General features: G+C 56.6%; 3 protein-coding genes across 8 annotated transcripts in view; all 3 read right to left on the reverse strand.

The window, feature by feature from the left end:
- Nucleotides 1-3,656: 3,656 nt before the first annotated feature.
- On the reverse strand, nucleotides 3,657-10,890 carry Gmppa (GDP-mannose pyrophosphorylase A). Of its 5 annotated transcripts, none has more exons than XM_005395516.2 (14): nucleotides 10,803-10,890; nucleotides 9,916-9,976; nucleotides 9,718-9,815; nucleotides 8,550-8,653; nucleotides 8,108-8,294; nucleotides 7,730-7,789; nucleotides 6,315-6,445; nucleotides 5,673-5,687; nucleotides 5,213-5,347; nucleotides 4,996-5,093; nucleotides 4,825-4,871; nucleotides 4,517-4,609; nucleotides 4,219-4,387; nucleotides 3,657-3,943 (listed from the first exon to the last, which is right to left on the reverse strand). In XM_005395516.2, exons 2-14 carry the CDS (start codon nucleotides 9,953-9,955, stop codon nucleotides 3,843-3,845), a joined length of 1,278 nt encoding a protein of 425 aa, XP_005395573.1. In that variant the 5' UTR covers nucleotides 9,956-9,976; nucleotides 10,803-10,890; the 3' UTR covers nucleotides 3,657-3,842. The 5 variants fall into 5 exon arrangements, with proteins under 5 accessions (XP_005395573.1, XP_005395574.1, XP_005395575.1 ...); XM_005395517.1 differs by having other exon boundaries at nucleotides 9,916-9,970; nucleotides 10,803-10,860; XM_005395518.1 differs by lacking the exon at nucleotides 10,803-10,890 and adding an exon at nucleotides 10,566-10,796.
- A 57-nt stretch (nucleotides 10,891-10,947) lies between these two features.
- LOC106149770 (CAVP-target protein) lies at nucleotides 10,948-13,029 on the reverse strand (the record flags this gene model as incomplete). The annotated part of the gene is given in 3 exon segments (XM_013519765.1): nucleotides 10,948-11,714; nucleotides 11,871-12,038; nucleotides 12,578-13,029. Coding segments are annotated over 3 exon segments (789 nt in total), but the record flags the coding sequence as incomplete, so codon positions are not given.
- Nucleotides 13,030-15,618: 2,589 nt separating this feature from the next.
- Nucleotides 15,619-19,348, reverse strand: part of Speg (SPEG complex locus) — a gene marked incomplete in the record, with an annotated part of 54,639 nt that continues 50,909 nt past the window's right edge. For both annotated transcript variants that reach the window (XM_013519790.1, XM_013519791.1), the window contains 6 exon segments: nucleotides 15,619-16,655; nucleotides 16,959-17,108; nucleotides 17,328-17,403; nucleotides 18,232-18,455; nucleotides 18,539-18,778; nucleotides 19,219-19,348. In XM_013519790.1, the coding sequence (XP_013375244.1) occupies nucleotides 16,463-16,655; nucleotides 16,959-17,108; nucleotides 17,328-17,403; nucleotides 18,232-18,455; nucleotides 18,539-18,778; nucleotides 19,219-19,348 (1,013 nt within the window).

Genomic DNA, 19,348 nt, shown 5'->3' on the forward strand with positions numbered 1-19,348 from the left:
CGGACGAGGCAGGAGAAGCGGTTAACGAGAGTCCCAGCGAAGGGGGTGGGGAGTCTAGGACGTGATCTGAGGCGACTGAAGAGAGTTAGCGCCCCAACGCCAGGCCCTGCCCCCACCCTGACCTCCTGGGGCCAGCCCAGAGCTGCAACCTCTGCGACGTCCGGTACCACCGCCCCATCCCTGCTCCGGGCCACGGGCCATAGGACTGAAGTGGACTGGGTCCAAGATTTGGGGGCATCTCAGGAGGGCACCAGGAAAGGCCGGCAAGAAGGACAAATTCCTGGCGGGCCAGAAACCGACCAAGACTGCAGGGCCTGCGGGGAGGACTGGGCGGGAGAGGGCGACGTGGGAGTGGGTGGGCTGCCTACAGCCTCGAAGCCGAACTTGGAGAGAGGGCAAAGGGCACTGGGGCACAGATCTGGTGTCAGCCGGGAGCCATGGTGGGGAGCTGAGTGGCAGAGAGGCTGGGCAGGAGGGGGCGCTGGTCAGAGAGCAGAGAGAGCCGCGAAGGAGGGGGAGAAGATCCAGAGAAGGAGGGGGAGAGGGCTTTGCAGCAGCGAAAGCTGCTGGGAGCAGATAAGGCGGCACAGCAGCAGGAGGGATTAAAGCTCTGAGGGGCATAGGGGGTGGCGTGGGACGGGGTGGGGGGCAGGGAGGAGAGGGCTGAGGGCAAGACACCAGGGCCAAGGAGATGACTGGGAAAGCCAGGGCTGCAAGGAGGCAGGATTTAATCAGGGGCCAGGAGGTGGCCATTAATTGGGGAAGGAGGGAAAGGACCCTTGATCATCCGTCTGGGGAGGAAGACTTTTTGTGCCGTTGACGGAGCCCCCACACCCCGCACTTGTCAGGGCAGCGGAGCTAAGCGGAGGGATGGGCTGCTGCGGGTAGGGGAGTGCAGGATTAACGGAAGGGGGCGAGGCAGAGGCCGCCCTGAGAGCCTCTGCCGAAGGCAGAAGACTGAGGGCACATAGCGCCTCCTAGGGGTGACCAATGGAACACAGGAGGCCCACTGGTACGTCGAGGGTCCAGCCCACCGCCCTGGCATGGAGACCCCATCATACCCAGGCTATGGCAAGGAACACAGTTTCAGAGGGAGCTTCTTTGTGGGAGGGGTATAGGCTCGAAAGGGGGCAGGGTAGGCCCTGGATGTCCCTTCCCATCCCTCCTTTCCTAGCCTCCCAGAAGGGTGTGCTTTGGTGTGGGTGAGGCCCAGGGCCCTCCAGAGCGAGCCCAGGGCAGTTCAGAGGCGGCCTCGGTGGTGGAAGGGAGCTTTGGCAGGGAAGAGGAGGGGCTGGGGGAGGGGAGCGGGGGTGGCAGGAGGGGCTGGGTAATTGCATGTTTGCCAGTTCTCCGTCTCTGCGCACAAGGGAGCGTGTGCTGGTGGGTGTAGCTTCACTTTGAGGAGTGTGTCTGTTGGCAGAGGTGTCAATGTGTCTGTCTCAGGGGTCTGGGCCCTCCTTGGCCCCCACTCCCCTTGTGTTTTGGGGAGCATGACTCTGGGCACACCCAGCTGTGCTCCTTGCTGATGCGGCAGATGTGGCGGGGCCCCAGCTGTGCCTGCTTCCCAGAGAGGGGGGAGGCGGCTGCAATCTGCTCCCCCGATAATGGCTGCTAAGTGCCAGGGGGAGGGGATGAGGGGGAGGTGGGACTAGAGCCCTGGGCAACCCTGCCGCTGGGGCTAGGGCCCTACCCCACTCCACCCGTCCAGCGCCTCCCCCAGCCTGCGTTCTTGGCTGGGTCTCTCTACCCCTCCGCTGGCTCCTGAAGCCCATCCAAATTTCACTCAGTCCCTGTCCCCAGCTCTCCTCCCGTCGCCCCATCCAGCTTGGTGCCAGGGACCCACCCCCCCTCCCGGCCCCCAGCTCGCTTCCCCTCGATGATTTTACAGAATAATCTTTTTATGGAAACCGAAAAAAGCGCTAATGGTAGCAGCACACCCCTCCCCCGCACCCCCCACTCATCCCCCAGTTCCCTCTAGGTTCCCGTTTCTCAAAGCCTCCCCAGGGCCCGCACCCTCCACCCCTGCAGGGCCAATGAAAATTGGGTGCGGGGTACCAGAGGTGGTGGACAAGGAGTTCCTGCAGAGGAAGGGCAATGCCGAATCTCAGACCCTGTGTCTGATAAGCCATTAGACCCCTCCCAGTACAGCCAGGGCTGGAGAAGAGCGGGCGCATTTGTCTCTTCCTCAGGACCCCTCCATACCAGTGATTCCCTCAGCCTGGGGGGTGTATTAGAGGACCTCTACTAGCTGCCCCCCTTCAAACACTGACCCTTTCCCTTTCCAGTGCCTCTCCACACCGTGTCCCCACCCCCACTGGGTCTAGGAGGGGGGTCCCGGGGGCCAGGGCCTGACACAGACTTATTGGATTTCACGGTGTTTTGCTGAGAAAATAATTAAATTATCATATTTATGATGGAGCTGCCATGGCCTCTGCCAACCACTCGGAACAGAAGGGTCAGGATAGGGGGAGGAGAGAGAAGGGACCCAGAGCCTGGCCCTGTGGTCCAGCCCGCTCCCAGCCTCTTCCTTGGGGAGCTGACCCCAGACCCACAGTGGACCTCTGCAGTTCCCTACTGGTGGAGATGATAGATCTGCGCTGGAGGCGGGGACCAGGGAAAATAAGAAAAGGGCCAAGTAGAAGCAGGTTACAGGTCAGGACCGCGAAACCCTGGGCCATTTCCCATAGCGCTCATGGCCCACAGGGCCTGAGAGATCACATCCAGCCCAATGTCTGCTAGCCTCAGCCCAGCTCCCTTGCACGTTCCCAACTGCCTGCCTCTGAAACTAAGAAATCCTGGGCTCTGTCCCAGCCCCTGGTGCTGATAACAAGGCCCCAGCACCCAGTTGCCTGCTACCCCAGCCCGCTGCCAGGACCCCTCCTCCCTCCCACCCACACCCTGCCCCCCCATTCTCTTCGGGTAATTAGATTCCTCTCAATTAGCAGATTACGATCATTACCAGCTCATCTGGCAACTAAGCTCCGCACCCACAGCTGGGGAGAGGGGGGGCACAGAGAGGGGCACATGGGGGTCATGGGCAAACATGAGAGATGGTGGGGAGGAGGGCTGGGCCCTGCAAAGGGCAGTGCCAGGCGGATGGCCACTCCCAAAACACGGCACCTCCCACTCTGCTTCCAGAAAGAGCAGCAGGGCCTCAGGCCTGCCCTGCCTGCCAAGGGAGGCGGAAGCAGAGAGAAACGAAGCCCCAGATGGGGGGGCGCAACCCCCACCTCGGCAAAAGCTGAGAGCAGATGGAGCTGGCAAAGCGGAAAACAGGCCAGGGCTAGGGCTCGGCAGGAGCTGAGAGCAGGCTGCTGGGTGATCAGCCCCCATGCCTGTGGTTCCCAGCTCCTGTGCCCAGCTGAAATCCTTCCCCCTCCCCTCAGAATCCTGCACTCGAACACAAGCCGGCCATGTCCAGTGAGGAGAAACGGAGAGGTGGACTAGCAGGGGCGAAGGCTGGGGAGCCTGGAGGGCCTTCCTCGGAGTAGTGCAGGAGGCTCAGGCAGTGGGAGGGGTAGATTTACCAGGGCTCCAGATTCATTATTCATGAGCCTGAAGCAACGACTCCAATTTAAATGCTAATGTGGGGGGGGCCTGACTCAGCTGCCCCCCTTCCGCCCCCACCCCCAGCCCAGGCACAAGCGGAGTCCATGCTGGCTCCAAGGTTCACTGGGTTTATTCGGGAGTGGGGAGGGAGGCCAGGAGTCCTGGGCCACCCACATTGCTCCCAGCCCGTGAAGATCCTGCCTGGTTTCCCTGGGTCCTTTCCAAGGCTGGCCAAGCAGGCAGCAGCCTCAAGGGGAGTAGTCAGGAGTTGGGGGGCCTCCTGACAGCCCCCCTCAGAGGATGATCTGGTTGGTGAAGCTGCGGCTCAGCTCCTTGTGTGGCAGAACAATCGAGTTCAGGATGAGAACCTCAGCAGGGATCCGGACGCGGCAGCCTGCAGCAGTGAGGACCAGGGCACCAGGGAGAGGTCAGGGAGGACAGACAGGGGCATGGAGCTAGGGGCCCTGGCCATCTGGGAAGGATCCCTCCCTGCCCATCTGTGCCCCTGGCCTCATGCCCCCAGTGACTCACACAGGACCTGGCACACAGCAGGCACTTGGTAAATGTTTGCTAAAGGAACATGCACGCGCGCGCGCGCACACACACACACACACACACACACACACACACACAGCAACAAATGCTCCTGTGGACCTCCAGCTCTCATACCCAGGATAGTGATGGCTGGCAGCAGCTTCCCATCCTTGAAGAGGCTCTCACTGTCCATGCGGGCTCGGGGGTCGTTGGGGTTGGGGTCGTTGGGAGTCCCCTCCACGCGGGCCCAGCGCCCCACAGTACTCCCCCAGCCCACAATACTGTGCAGAACACATGTGTGCTCCTGCCAAACAAGACGGTGCCAAGTGAGTGGGATGGGAGACGGACCAGACCTTCTCTGCTCTGGCGGGGATGCCTGGGCTCTCTCGTCAGCCTCTCGGGTGCCACATGCCGCCACGTGCCTGATTCCTACCTGCAACGTGGCTCCATGGAGGACAATGCTCTCTCGGAGCCGCACGCCCTCGCCCACGGTCACTCCCTTTCCGATGGAGACATTAGGGCCTAGCTGTGGAGAGGAACACATACCATGAGCCCGGGAAAGGACCTGGGGACAGCCAAGTCCAATCCCCTCCCAGAACAGATAAGGCAGAAGTGAGCTGCTGGAGGTCACATAACAGACGTGACAAAGTAGAGAGACCAGCACCCTGTGCTCAGGCAGTCTCTATACCCCCACCCATACCCTAACTGCCACCCCTTGCCAGGAATGGGCCCACTGCTTACCACGGCTGATGGGGCCACTTTAGCTGTGGGGTGGATGTAAACGTTTCCTAGAAGCAAAAGAGAGGACCTGGGGGCAAATATCCCAGACCACATCTGGATGGGGAGGGGTCATGGCTCAGTGGGCAGAGGGGTGGGGTGGGGGAGAGGTTAACAATCGGAGCCTGCTGGTACCTCGAATCCGTGGACCCCCTGGTGTGTGCTTGGCCAGCCGTTCTGGGTGAGTGACCTGGTATCGGCCCAGATAGAGGCGGGAGGCATAGAGAGCTGAGCTGGGGGACCAAAACAGAGGGGCTCAGGGGCCAGCAGGGCCATACCCAACACCCAAAGTTGCAAGCCTTAGGCACCCCGGCCTCCCAATCGGAGTCACAGACATCCCGCCCCGACGTACCCTGCGGACTTGATCTGGCTCCAGATACCCTCTGTGATGTGCACATAAATTTGGCCCTTCCCAGCCAGCACTGAGAACACATCTTGCTCCAGGCGGATGGTCCCTGCCCCTGGCCACGAGCTTGGAGAGTCCTCCCTGGCAAAGGAAGGGTACTGTTGTCATTGGTTACCTGGGTGACCTCAAAAGTGGGACCAATGGGTCTCTACAGAAAGGAATCTGAGGGACTCCTACCACCTCTCCAGGCCCCTCTCCAGGTCTGGCTGGGTCCTCTCCAAAGGGTACTCACATCCAAGTGGCTTTCCCACTCACCTCAACCCCCCAAGATGCAGCTCTCACAGGGGAGCCTGGGCATGGAGCTGTTTCCCAACCCTACGCCGTGTCCAGAGGATGCTCCCAATTTTCACATCCTCCTCCCACCACCCTTCCCTCACTGGATGGAATGAAACACAGACAGACTCACCCCAGAGCAAGGCAGCTGGTGAGGTCAGAGACAATCACAGAGAGAGAGGGAGAGAGATGCCAGCTCAGCGGAAACAGAGACAGAGAGGCCAGGAGAGATAGAAAGAAGCAGAGACAACGATGAGATGAGAAATGGCCATGAGCAAATGAGGCACGAGATGGGAAGGTGAGCGAGGAGGAGGAGGAAAACAGAGAGTCCTGAAAGGGAACAGCTTTCAGGTCTAGGAGGGGTGACCTGGGATTGGGAAGCAGGGTTCTGGGGTGCTATGCTCCAAGGGGGGGCAGCCTGAGAATGTGCATGTGTGTGTGTGCGCACTCAAGCATGTGTGTGTATGTGTGTGCACTTGAGCATGTGTGCACCCAAGTGTATGTTACCGTCTGTTCTGAAAGATGTCTCTGGGACACTCAGGGCTTGAGAAAAACGGTCCAGAAGGGGAGTGGGCAGGCGGTGGCAGAGGAGGAACTGGGATGGATACGGAAGAGGGACAGAATGGGGTTAGAAGGGGAGGGACTGGCGGCTCCGCTGGAGCTGACAAGTGGGAAAGGCAGGAGGTAGGAAGAGGGTGAGCAGGTTGAAATGGAGCCTGCAGAGGCTGGTGTGTGGGGGCCTGGGCAGCGGGTGAGGGCCCGGGGCCTGCCTCACAGTTGCCTTTCCTGCTGATTACGCTGGAAGACATCCCGCAGAGGTGTCAGGGCTTCTGGAGAAAAAAGATAGATGCCACAGTTGATGATGTCACTGATGAACGTGCTGGGTTTCTCCACATAGTGCAAGACCTGCGGACAGCAAGGATGGGTTCCTCGTGGGGCTGACTGCACTCACCACTATCCCCTGAGACCCTCTCATCTCCAGGCTTGCTACCAGAGTGGACTCCCTAAAATGCAGTGTGCATCTGGCCCCTACCTGGCTTTACACCCTGGGCTGACTGCCCTTCACCTTCACCTTCAAGATAAAACTGAACTCCACGCCTTTCCCTGCTCCAACCTCCCCACCTCCTTGGGCTCCCAGAACACAGCTCCATGCCATTGCCTGCCTGTGCTTGGAACACCTTCCTGCCTCTTCCTCTGGAATACCCACTTCTGAAGCCCAGCTGATGTCATTCCACCCTCTGTGGGTCCTGTCGTGCTAGTTCCCGACTTAGCTATTCAGGCCTGGCACCCTGGCCTTCAGCCACACCCCACTCATGACACTGTCATCTCAAAAAGAAGGCACTGGCTCTATCTTTCCTACTCACCCAAGGATTGGTCAAGTAGAAAAGAACTGTGCCTTTTTGGTTCTCTTCTCATATCTAGCTGATGCCTGGCATAAAACTAGGTGCCTACATGGGTGCACACATGCATAGCACGCATGCTTTAATGTGTGTATATCAATGCATACTTTACATTAAAGCAAGATCACATAAAAGGAGTGTGTGAAAGTCATGAGGCTCAGGGGCGGGGAGTTTCACAAACACAGCTAGAGTTCCTCTGCCTTGCCCATGATGCTCCCACTTTCCTACGTGTGGAGCCACTGCACTGTTTCCTGCCTCTGTGTTTGCACATACTGTTCCCTCTGCTTCCAGTCCCTTTCTATCTCCCCCATCTAGACAAATCTAACTCAGCTCAGGGTCACTTCCTCCAGGAAGCCCTCCCCACCCCCACCCAGGCAAGGCTGTGCAGGTCCCTCCTATTTTGTCCTCCCTAGCACGTGTGCACACTTATAGCACTAAGCCCATGGAAATGAACTGTTGCCCCTTCCCCCTAGCCAATCTTTCATGAGGATATACAAGACAATTAACATGTTCCCATTAGCTTGTACCACTGGTGGTACATGCATGACTGTCCCATTGGGCGGCTTATATCACCTGCTGGAACTGTAGATGTACATGTACTGCTAGTGGTTCAAGGCTGCATGGTAGTGAGACATACAAATTATGGTCCCGTTATGGACATGTTAATAGAGGACTGTCTCTCCTGACCACCAACACTGGGACTTACTGCACAGAGCATTTCAGCAGTCTCCAGAATCATGGGGCGTGGGAATGATGACAGAGTGTGGTCACCCAGCCCCTCTGCTCTTACCTCATGCGTCTGTGGATTCTCAACGATGCAGCCATAGTTGAGGGATTGTGTTCTGTTTGCCTGAAAGACAGACATCCTGGAGACAGTGACCCGCCTGCACCAGGGCAGCAGGGCTGTTTGCTCATTCTTTCTTCCTATCCCCTGTATCACCTGGCACGCAGGCACGCAGCTTCACCGCTGACAGCCCTTCAGCAAGGGTGAGAGCTGACAGCTGCCCTCCCCCTCCCTACGTCTGAGCAGCCGAAGGACTCAGGGTCACCAGTGACACCTTCGTCACTGCTGGGGCAGTACATCTTCCTCCTGACACACATTCTCACTCCATCTCCCTGGGCTGCCTCTGCCTCCCTAACACCCTCCAGGCCTCCTGGGCTTCCTCACCGTGGTGCCAAGGAGTAAGAAAGGGTGTCGCTGGCGTCTGTGGGCATCCAGCATAGCACTCAAGGGGAAGTCAGAGCAGACATCTGCATTGAGCACGAAGAACGCCTCAGGGCCCCCAGCCAGGATCTGGTCCCGAAAATGGTAGAGACCACCACCTGTGCCCAGGGGGGCAAATTCCTGCAAGTACCTGTCCCCAGGGACCCCAGAACCAGCTCAGTGAAATCTGATCAGACAGTTACTAAGTGCCAAGGAAAATGATATTCCCTGGCTTCCAGGAGTACTGCCCAAGGCCCACAGAGAAACTCCATACAGTGTATCTAGAGATTCAGAGATGCTCAGATAAGGAGTCTAGTGTATGAGGGTGAAATCTGGCAAACACTGACTCAAATCCACTGCGGAGAACTCTGCGGGCCTCCCTCCCCATAGACGTATGCACAAACACCTGACTGGAAGGTTGAATTCCTGCTGTGCGGCTTCTAAGAACTGCATGAGGGCCTCATCAGGTTGGTAGAAGCCAATGAGCAGAATCTCCTGCATCCCAGGGACCTGAAGAGAAAGGAAGAAGTTGGGAGAAAATGTATCTGACAGCAGGGAACGTTGGAGGGATTCCTCTTGCTGGCCCTGAAGTTCAGAGACCAAAGTTTCAGTTTCAGCTGGGGGACTCTGGGCACTCACTTTACCACTCTGGCCTGTTTTCTCCTCTGGACAATGAACAAGTTAGAGGAAGTCTCAGCAGGATCTTTTAATCTTATATTATAACCCCTCCCCCCATCGGGACTTGCTCTACGAAAGACTGCCTGCAACGGTGCATTGAAAGATAATCCATTCATCTTTTCCGCTTTTTTCTTATCTGTCAGTCTAAGCTTGAGATCGGCATGAGGCAAGGGTGCCTGCATTGAACTAGGTACTTTACAGCATTGCCATCCCACAAAGGGATCTAATCGCTACTTCACAGGCAAGGAAACAGAAGCTCAGAGAGGGTGTGAGCTTTGCTTGCTCCAGGTCTCACAACACAACAGGCAGACACTGAAACCAAGACTTTGCTTTTCCAAATATCAAAAGCAATAAAGAAATGAGGTCCATAGTGAGCAAGGGAATGAATTCTTTGCTTTGTTATCATTAAGGGTCCCCATGCTATGGCTTTTTTTGTGTGTGTGGGTGGGGGTTTATGTGTGTTTGTGGTGTGAGGATTGAACCCAGGACCTTCACACTGAGCTACATCCCCAGCCCTTTTTCATTTCTTATTTTGAGACAGGATTTCCCTAAGTCATTAAATTGCCCAGATTGGGCTCAAACTTGGGATCCTCCTACTTCAGCCTATCAGGCAGGCTCTACTGTACCTCTAAATTGTATCAGATGCCTGCCTGATCTCACATGCAACACTTTAAAAATAGGCATGAAATCTGAGATGAGGCCAGATGAGAAACTAGAGAGGAGAAACCAATGAGGCAGATGCACCGCACAAGTTAAGGGCGTACCATTTACACCATCATCTACGAATGACGGTCCTTAGAGTTACACCTAATGAGAAGAGATCATGGCTGGGAGAGGGTGAAATAATGCAAGGAGATGAGCAGGAAGGTGATGGGAAAAGGGGCCCATGGGGTTACCTGGGCACAGGCCTCAATATGGTGCTGGATCATAGGCACCCCAGCTACAGGAAACAACGGTTTGGGGACCTCAAAAGACAAAGGCCTGAAGCGAGTTCCTGGGAGAGGAGAGAGAATATTTCAGCCTCCTGCCTCATTCTGTCCCCATCCCAATAACCACTCTGGCCACACCCCTTGCCCACGTCCCCGGGTCCTCACCCTTTTGAGGGCCTCCAATCAGGATCACAGCTTTGAGCATGATGATGATTGCTACCTAAACCTCAAACCCCAACAGAGAAATCAGGCTCAGATCTCACATCCCTAGCAAACCCCAACCCGCAAATAATGTGTAACCTTCTTCAGGGTGTAAACCCAAAGTTCAATATGGTGCCTCCCTGGATACCACACCTCACAAATACCGTACATCTCACATCCCAGCACAGATTCCTTCAAATCTCACAGGGATTCCTCACAAATTCTGAACTCTGCATCTCACAACTTCATATAACAGCGTTCCCTTTGGCCAGGAACACACTCTGCAAACTCAGAAACTCAGGGGACTCCTTCTATGATCCCAAACATGAGAAAAATTAAAACCTTACACCCAGTGATTTTCAAATGCTAGAGGTACAATCCTGAATCTCAACAGTAAACCGTGAATACGGAACCGCAAACCCTAAGTGGGTGCTAGGTGCTTACACTCAGTCCTAAGTGTGAACCCCAAGTCCTGAACACTGATTTGCATTTGGTGAAATTCCAATCTAGCAAAATCTCTCAATGTGCTGTACATGAATCCTAAAACGAACCCGTATATGCTGAGGCCGGGCTCAAAACACAGGTTCCCTTAGCATCCCACACACCGGACTTACTAACGCGTTATCTCAATACTGCCGACTGCTGCTGAATCTCTGGGTTCGGAGGGGTCACTGCTGACCCTCTGAACCCCACAACTGACAGCCCAATAATCCCTAGCTTCTCGAACGCAGGGCTTACAGGACCAACACAGGCCCAAACCCACGCAGAGAGTCCGCTCTCTGTTCAGAGCCCATGCCCATCCCTTGCCCCTACCCCTGCCCCTCCCGTCTCCCCAACAACGTTCCCTTTACCACTAGCTCCCTTTACGCCGGCTCAGCCGCCTCGCGACTGTCTGCTCCTTCCGCGCACGTGTCTTCTCGCAACTCGCGAGAATGTTACGCACGGCCTGCCGGGAATTGTAGTTCTGAAAATTCCTTTGCCTGTGAAACTTTGTGAGACGGAGGGATAGAGATGGCAAAAGCCGGGGAGCCTTGCCAAAGGATCGAGGGGCCAGTCTAAGTGAGAAGAAGGAACAGAGTCTGAGCCGCAGAGACTGGAATGTAAGATGGGGACCTGAACTGTCCGAGAATGGGCTCAAGGGCAGCGGCCAAAGTGGAGAACTCGGTTACCCGAGAAGTGCGACAGGAGACTACCGGAGTGTGACCTGCCTTGGAAGGGGCGGGGCCAGAGCACGCAGAGCCTGGGGGGCGGGGCCTGAACCCGGCGACAAGAGGGAGGGCGGAATCCCGGCTGCACCGCCAGTCGAGCTCCGCAGGGAACAGATGGGGAGGGTCCACCGGGAAGTCCGACGGTAGGAGAGATCCTATTTCGGGTTGACTGTAAAGTGAAGCAAGAAATAGGCACTCTCGTAACTTTCCTCTGACTCTAGCGTTCTGTGACCTTGGCCTGTGGATCTGGAATAAGTGTGGGGGTGGAGGCCCGGGAGAGAGAAGGCGATGCTGCAGCACAGAACAGACGAGGAGGGTCAGAGAGAGCAGCTTTATTAAGCAAGACTCGGAAGGGTTGTCGGTCCCATCCACCCTTGGCCTTGAGGTCAGGACGAGAAGTCTGTGGGTTCCTTCAGGCCACGTCCCCGCGCGAAGCTCTGGTCCATGTCCACCTACACCTCGTACCTGCCGCTGTCCTCAGGTGTGGCCTGGCAAATGGTCAGCGTCGTGGTGGTGGCGCCGATCGCGCCAATCTCGCGGATCTCGAAGAACACCCTGGGGAGGAGGCGAAGAGGAGCAGGAGGGAGCTGCGGGTCAGTTTACGCACGCACTGGGCCAGGCTAATTTGCCAGCTCTGTTCTTTGCCGTCCTGTCCCCCACCCTCTTTCCTCTCCTGGCCTGCTTCTGGGCACAGGACCGCCCAGGTTCCACCCCAGACCCTGCCCTTGATGCAGGTCCCGGCCCTTGCCTGTCGTCCTCGTAGTCCTTGTTCAGCCCACGTCGGGCGGAGGTGCGCCCAAGATCTCTGCAGTCAGCATTACCGGGGTGCCTTTGTGCGCCTTAGCGTTGTCGGGTCCTTCTGAAACCTTAGCCGTGACTGGAGGAAGGGGAGGTGAACACGACCCAGTGAGGGACCTGGAGGTGAAGTGGGACGTAGGCATCACCTCCCCAGCTAATATCTGACCCTGAACACGAGGCGCACTTAAACTAGCAGTGTGACATCGGGCAAGCTATTAGCTTCTCTGGTTTCATCACCTTAGCTGTTAAACCGAATTTATCTCCGCTCCTTCTTCGCGGTGTCGAATAGAGGATCAGAAGAGACATAGCGAATGGAAGCCCGGAAATGCCCTCATCTCACGCGGTGCTTGGAGACAGCTCTGAGTAGTGGAAATTGCCCAGGTTTGGGAGCTAGAAAATCCGGCTGTAACCCTTGCTCTACTTCTGGCTCGCTCTGTAACCCTTTGGGCCCTGGAGGAGCCGAGCTCACAGCTGACTTCTCTGATCCTGGGGCTGGGCTCCCAAGAACGGTATCCGAAATAGGTAGGCCCATAGATATTGACGCGCCACTGCACCCGGCTGCAGGAGCAGCCGGGTGAATGCTCTTTGGAGCCTTGTCTTTGCGCCTGAAGCGCGTATCTTCTACAAGGACGCGCGCCGAGTTGGAGCGCTGGCCGAAGGGGTTGGTTACATTGAGGCTGTACTGGCCTGGGTCTGCCGGCTCGCCGTCGCGCGCCACCAGCGCCACTACGTCAGGGTCCTCAAAGACGCAGCGATACTTGGGTCTGTCGCGCAGCTCTTTGCCATCCTTGCTTCAGCGGATGAACGCGTCCGGGAAAGCCGAAATGCGGCAAGTCAGCTTGGCCGTGCTGCCCTCGATCAGCACCACGTCCTTCAGCGGCGCCAGCACCCGCAGCGGCCCCTTTTCTCGCAGCTCCTTCTGGGACCTATGCGTGGGCGGGGTCCCGGCCCAGAGCTCCAAGACACGCTCCAGCAGGCCTGCAGCCCAGTCCGCACGTACACCGTCTCCTGCCCACCGGACCCCTAAATGGGGAAATGGGGGTGGGTAGGAAGGGGGGCTGCCCCTGAACTGTTACCCTCATAAAGTGCCAGTCACTCTTCTGCGCCTCAGTAACCTCTCTTCTCTAAGTCCCATGACCCTAGTTGTTTATGTCACTGTGCTTAGTGTCCCCACCCCCATCCCCAAAGCAGGAATTCGCTTTCCGTAGCTCCCGGGGGTGGGGGTGGGGATTCCCCTCACCTGTGCCCCCGCTAAGAGCCCTGGATACAAATGGCTGTGCTCTGAACCTGGGGGTCGTTGATACCCAGGTTACATTCTGGAGATGGGGCTGCAGGATTTGTGCCAGGAGCTGCTTTGGACATCTGGGGAGTGGAGAGCAAATATGGGTCCAGGCAGAGACAGAGGCTTCTGACCTTCAGCCCTTTCCCTGCCTGATCAGGGGTGGGAATGTCTGAGGCTTCCCTGAGGAAGGAACTCACCCTGCAGGGATTGACTTAAGGACTTCAGCCAGCTGGTTGGGTCACAGGCACCACAGAGCCCTTCTGGATGGCAGAGTAGGGGCACAGGCAGAGAATCTGGCACAGACCTTGGTTTTATACAATGCTAGTGTCCTTGCCTTGTTTGGTGTAGTTGCCATCAAGTCCCCTGGGACCCCACTGCCCACTCCCTGACCCAAGTGGGCTCCTTGTATAGCCAGAGGATGCCTGGGATGAGGCTCAGCCACTGGGGCAAGCTCAAGGGGGTGGGAAACCCGAGCAGCTCTGGGGTACACTGTGTTAGCAGCCCCATGTTGGATGCAGCCCCATGCCTTCCCAAGGCAGGGAGCATTCTTTCTACTTCAGGAGGACCAGACGTAGCCCCCAGCCAGCAAGAGACTCAGCTCAGTGCTGCAGCAGCTTTGCACCCAGGTCAGCCTCCATACAGGCAGGCAGACATGCCTTCCTTACACAGTGTAGGTTAAGAGGGTACAAGTGTCCCTGAAAGAAGCCGGGGTAGCCTTGGACTTCATGATCCATACAGCCAATCATGGCAGGGTCAGTGGCTGTCACCAATCCAGAATCTTTACTCTTCCCTTACCATACTTACCCCAGGAGTCTATGGGTGTCATTTCTGCACTGTGCCCCCTGGTAGTAAACTGAGGTAAACCAAGAGGGGCTGGGAGAGATTTCTGAGAACAGCAGCCCTTCCAATGCCAACACCTTCCACACTGCCTCCCTTTGGTGTTACAAAGTAGAGTCTGGCTGATCTTAACGGTCCCTGAGATTAGCGCTACTCCTGATTCCTCAACCCTTGGTCTGCTGAGCCCTTGGGGGACATAAGCAAGGGCATAGGGACATCTGACCACCTGGGGTGTAGGGCTGCCCAGGACACCAGTAGGAGTGTTGCTTCCATTCATTGTGGCTACCCGCCCAGGTGTGGAGCACTGTCACCTTTTGATCAGAGCAATTTTGACACAGCTCTGCTGACATAAATTACCTTTGCTTCTCTGGGTTTGGAATAAGCAGTTCACATGCCATTTCCAATGGAGATGGGAAGGCAGCTCCAGATAGGAGGGAGAACAGGAGAGAGGAATTTTACCATTTATCAAGATATGAGTTCCGGCACCTCATTTTTGTATGAAAACATTTGCGGTGTGTAGGGGATTAGAGATTCTTGCAGGCAAACTGTATATCTTCATCCCTAAAATGACAGGTGGGCAAGGTGTCTCGCTCCTCCCTTCCAGCTGGCTTTAACATCCTGTGATTTTATGATGATGGGGCTTGTCTCTTCCCTGAGGTCCTGGGAAGCCAGAGAGGCTGGGTAGGGCGGGGCAGAGGGCTGTTGGAGCTGAAGCCACGGGGCCTCAAACTCAGTTGGCAACACACCAGTGCCAACTCTCTCTGCTTGTGGTTGGAGGCTTTCTTCCTGTTTGCCAAGAACAGTTTGCTAGGTAGTTGGGGAACCATCCTTTGCATACAAGAAATCTGACCTCCTCTTTTCCTCTCACATCAGGGCAGGGCAGTTCAGTTCTAGGACCCAGTGTCCATTCTATGCCTGGAGCCAGGTGCCTGAGCACCCAGCTGACCTTTTAATGTGCCCAAGGGACAGGAAGGCCCAGGCTGATGTGTCCCTCAGTCCCAGGAAAATGCTGGCCATAGCCAACCAGAGCACCCACAGCTGTGGGTTCTGATCTATGCAGTGCCCCCAAGAGCCTCGGATCAGAGCATCTCTTGGTTTCTTCTGCAGCTCTTCACTCTGCCCCCTCTTGCCAACTATCAAGACAAAACTCATCTTCCTTGAAGTGGTGAGGGGCAGGACCAGAGTGAGAGAAGCTGAGCCAGGTCAGGGGTGTGGTTTGGTCCAAGCCAGAGCCCAGCATCCCCTGAGACATGAAGAAGTGTGTGAGCAGAGGTGAGGCTCTGACCAGAGGGTAGTAGCAGGGACTCCGTGGGTCTGCCAGCATTCCAGAAACTGGGGCAAGAAGCAAACTGCAGCCCCTCCTCTGAGAATAAGGAGGGGTGAGGGCTCCCAGAACCAAGGGAGGGGTGGGAAAATCCCAACATGCTAGCCAGGACATCCTCAAATATGTCTTCACTGGTCTAGAGAATGTCACTGAACATCCCAGTCCCATCGCAGGAATCACTCCCTGCCCCCTAGCCCTCCCCAAAGACCACACATAGGTTCTGCTGCTTGCCGGTTTTATTTTCCTTGTGACAGACAGACAGAGCTGCACAGACAGCTGGATGGCTGGGGGGTGGGGAGTGGTCAGGACAACATGGGCAATAGGAATTGGATGGAAGGGAAAACTTCATAAAAGGCAATAAATAAATAAATATGAATAGGAAGAAGGGCAAAGGCCATGGAAGGGTGGTGGGGACATCCCTGGGCCACCATGGAGTGCCCAGAGCTGCATCCGCTGGCACAGGAGGAGAGGTTCAACTTGAGTATAACTTCTCTTTCTCCTGGGGATACTGCTGGCCGGCTGCTGGCTCACCCCACCCCGCTGCGACTGCTCTCCTCGCCCCACCTCACTGCCCTTGCTCACAATCCTGGCTCCCTCCCTGACACTGTCTGTGTCCTGTCCCTGACTCACTGATACATTCCCAGCCCCGTGCCCTGACTCCTTGTGCTCCTTCCTCTTCCTCCTCTCTAGTCACTCACCCTCCTGGTTCTCCCTGAGATGCACTGTGCCCTCACCCCCAGAATCTCCCTAAAGTCTCCCCTCCTATCCCTTGGCGACTTTTCCTTCCTCTTCACTTCCCCCATTCCCTTGCTATCCTTCTTCCTGTTTCCACTGCTGCCCAGCCTAGCCAAGGGTCTTCTGCTCCGGCCAGGGGTGGCATCAGGCCAAAGTCCCTGGGCCTCTGTCCCCTCAGGTCCATGAGGTAATAGCCTGGCCAGATGTTGCTGCTGGTGGTAGCCAAAGCCCCAGGCCCAGCTGGCTCAGCGTGGGCCCTGGAATGTCCCGCGGCACCAGTGGGAACCCCAAGTCTCAGCTTGCAGCAGCTGGGTATGGTCCACGCCGCTAGGGGCTGCCAGGGTAAGAGCGGAGCAGCACCTTGTGGCGGGTGGCAGCCTCAGCCCGGCGCCGCCGCTGCTCGCCCAGGAACTCCTTGAGGCGGTTGGTTGTGAAGGTGAGCGTCTGGCGGCGCAGCTTCATCAGGTAGGCATCCTGCAGCCATGGGTGAGCGAGGCAGTCCTGCAGGGAGGGCCGGCTCCTACCAGGCCAGGCCAGGGACAGTGAGCCAGGACAGATGACTCCTGGAGCCTGCAGGCTCTGTCCTCCCCAGGACCCACCAATGGATCCTGTACCCGCCATGGTGTATGTCACATTGGGCAACTGTGAGGACTACAGGTGTGCACCACCATGCCCGCTGTGTTATGGGCTTTAAATGGTAGGCAGTACCACCATCCAGTAGAAGTAGCAGAGGAGGTTTGTAGGTCTTTGGCCAGGTGGGGCCAGGTCAGTCTACACCCATGGGCAGGTAATACTGGGGGTTGGCAGGTGGCACCCCACTCACCAGGGATGTACTGAGAGGATCTTCCGCAAGAAGAGGGTGGCGCTCTGGGATGTATTGGGGTACAGCTGGAAGGCATCAAACCGGCCCCCTACAATCCGAGCCTCTGTTTCCTGGGGATCTGGCTCATAGAATGGAGAGTGTCCGCTGAGCCTGTTGTGGAAGACAGTTCAGTTGACAAAGTCCCAGCTGTGCTGCTCAGGAGTTCTCTGTCTTAGTATGGACTAAGGGTCAACCCCCAGGCCTATGGGACTCCAGTGCTCAGGGCAAGTGCCACCTGCACACACCTGGCATGTGCTGAGGAGGCAGGGCACAAGAGAGTGTGCAGCAGGAGGTGGGGAGAGGGGCTGGAGCAGGCCCAGGAGTACTTACATGATGTAGGTGAGCACACCTGCTCCCCAGATGTCCGTAGCAGAGCCGATAGGTTCTCCCTTCACCATCTCAGGAGCTGACAAGAGACGGAGGCCAAGCTGACCCAGTGACAGGAGGAGCAGGGGGAGTGGGAGGGCTTGAAGAATAGGGGCGATGCCCAGGTCACCAGACTATGGGCACAACCAGAGCAGCAGGCCTGGGAGGCTGTTGGGCAGGCCAGAAGCAGGGGTGGCTCCCAGGAGGGATGTAGGCTGCCTTAGGAATAAGCCCAAGAACTGAATGATAGCATCCCTAGAACTCCAGAGGAGCTGCGAAGCAGGGTCACCAGCTCCCTTGGATCAGCTCCAAGGTAGGACTCTCATTCACAAAGAGTGTGGCCAAGCCCAAGATTAAGAGCCTTTGTAACCAGCCTGGCTGGCAACAATCCCAGGCCTGCCCCTCTGCCCATGGGTCCCTGGGCAATGTACTAAACCTGCCTGGCTCCCCACTGTCTCACCTGGAAAGTGTGGTTTATAGAATAACTCCAAGGAACAGAGATGATAAACATCAAATATGTAGCAGGTAGCTGAATGACAGCTGGTTTTCCTTATGGATATAAAACAATAATTGATTCTCCTGTCTTTTCAGCTTTTGCACATCCCGCCTCTACCATTTGTAACTGTCTAAATAGACAAATACTGAACTTAGTGGGCCTGTTCCCAAATCTGTAAAAGGGGGTAATATTATGCCAAACTCCAGGCTTTGTAAAGATCCATCAGGGGGAAAATCCACATAAAGGACTTGCTGCTTGTCTACAGTAAGGGCACAATACATGGCACATAGTGGGTGAGATGGGCTGAGCTCTGGAGCTGCCCCTCTGGCAGTGCCCCAATCCCGGCCCCTGGCTGGCAGCTGGTCCCCTCACCCATGAACTCCAGGGTGCCTGTGCGGTGGCCAAGGGGCCGCAGGGCCTGGGGATTGTAGGGCTGAGCACTGCCGAAGTCCACGATCTTGAGGGCGTTGTCAGGGGCCAGAAGCAAGTTGTCTGGCTTGATGTCCAGGTGTAGCACACGGCGGCCATGGAGGTAGTCCAGGCCCTGTAGCAGCTGCACCACATAAGTGGCCACATCATCTTCTGAATACCGGAATCTGGGGGGTGGCAGGGGTTGCAGGTGATGTCCCAGCCCAGCCTCCCCCACTTTCCTCCCTCCAGCCCTGGAACGTCCAGCTACCTGTCACTGAGCCCACAGAGAAGTTCCCGGTTGCCGCAGCTCTCAGTGATGAGCACGAGGTACCGAGGAGTGATGTAGGCCTCATGCAGGGACATGAGCCGCTCGTGGTGCAGGGACCGCAGCACTTCATATTCCTGCAGGACCCGCCGCTTGCCCTCAGCTGCATAGGGCACGATCTTGGCCACAAACGTTCGACCAGTGGCATTCTCCCGGCACGTTCGCACGACACCAAAGCGGCCCCTGTGGGTGTGTAGAGGATGCCACAGGCTCAGAGGGGTACTTTTTGTCATGGGGACTAAAGGGACCCTGGGTACAAGCATGCAGTGGCACTAGTGTGGGCTGCAAAATTCAGTCCCAGGAACCAAAGTTCCAGTTCCAGCTCTGCGCTCACTAGTTCTCTGCCTTAGGAAAATCCCACAACTTCCTAACCTCAGTTTTTCCATCTGAGAAGTGGGTGATAATGACAAGGCAATGTCTCTTTCAGATTAGAGAGAATGTGTGGCTAAGGAGATCAGTACAGTGCCCGGCTGTCTGAACTCCATCATTCTAAGGCCCTATGTGTCTACCTCTCCCCAAGCCTGGCCAGGACAGTCTACTCTCTCTCTAAATCCCTGCCTTCTCCACATCCTACCATCTGCCTCCCCGCCTGCCCCGTTCTCCTTCTTCCCAGCCCTGCTTGCCTGGCCTTCTCCTCCAGGAAGGTATAGGGTTTCTGAGGGAGGCCCTGTCGAAGAGCAGTGCCCTCCGGTACCGGGGAGCTGACCGTCTCCTTGGCTGGGCTGGGGCTCTGCACTATCACCTTGGTGGGCT

The sequence above is a fragment of the Chinchilla lanigera genome, unplaced genomic scaffold (assembly GCF_000276665.1).
Source record: "Chinchilla lanigera isolate Chin_1 unplaced genomic scaffold, ChiLan1.0 scaffold00052, whole genome shotgun sequence".
Lineage (NCBI taxonomy): Eukaryota > Metazoa > Chordata > Mammalia > Rodentia > Chinchillidae > Chinchilla > Chinchilla lanigera.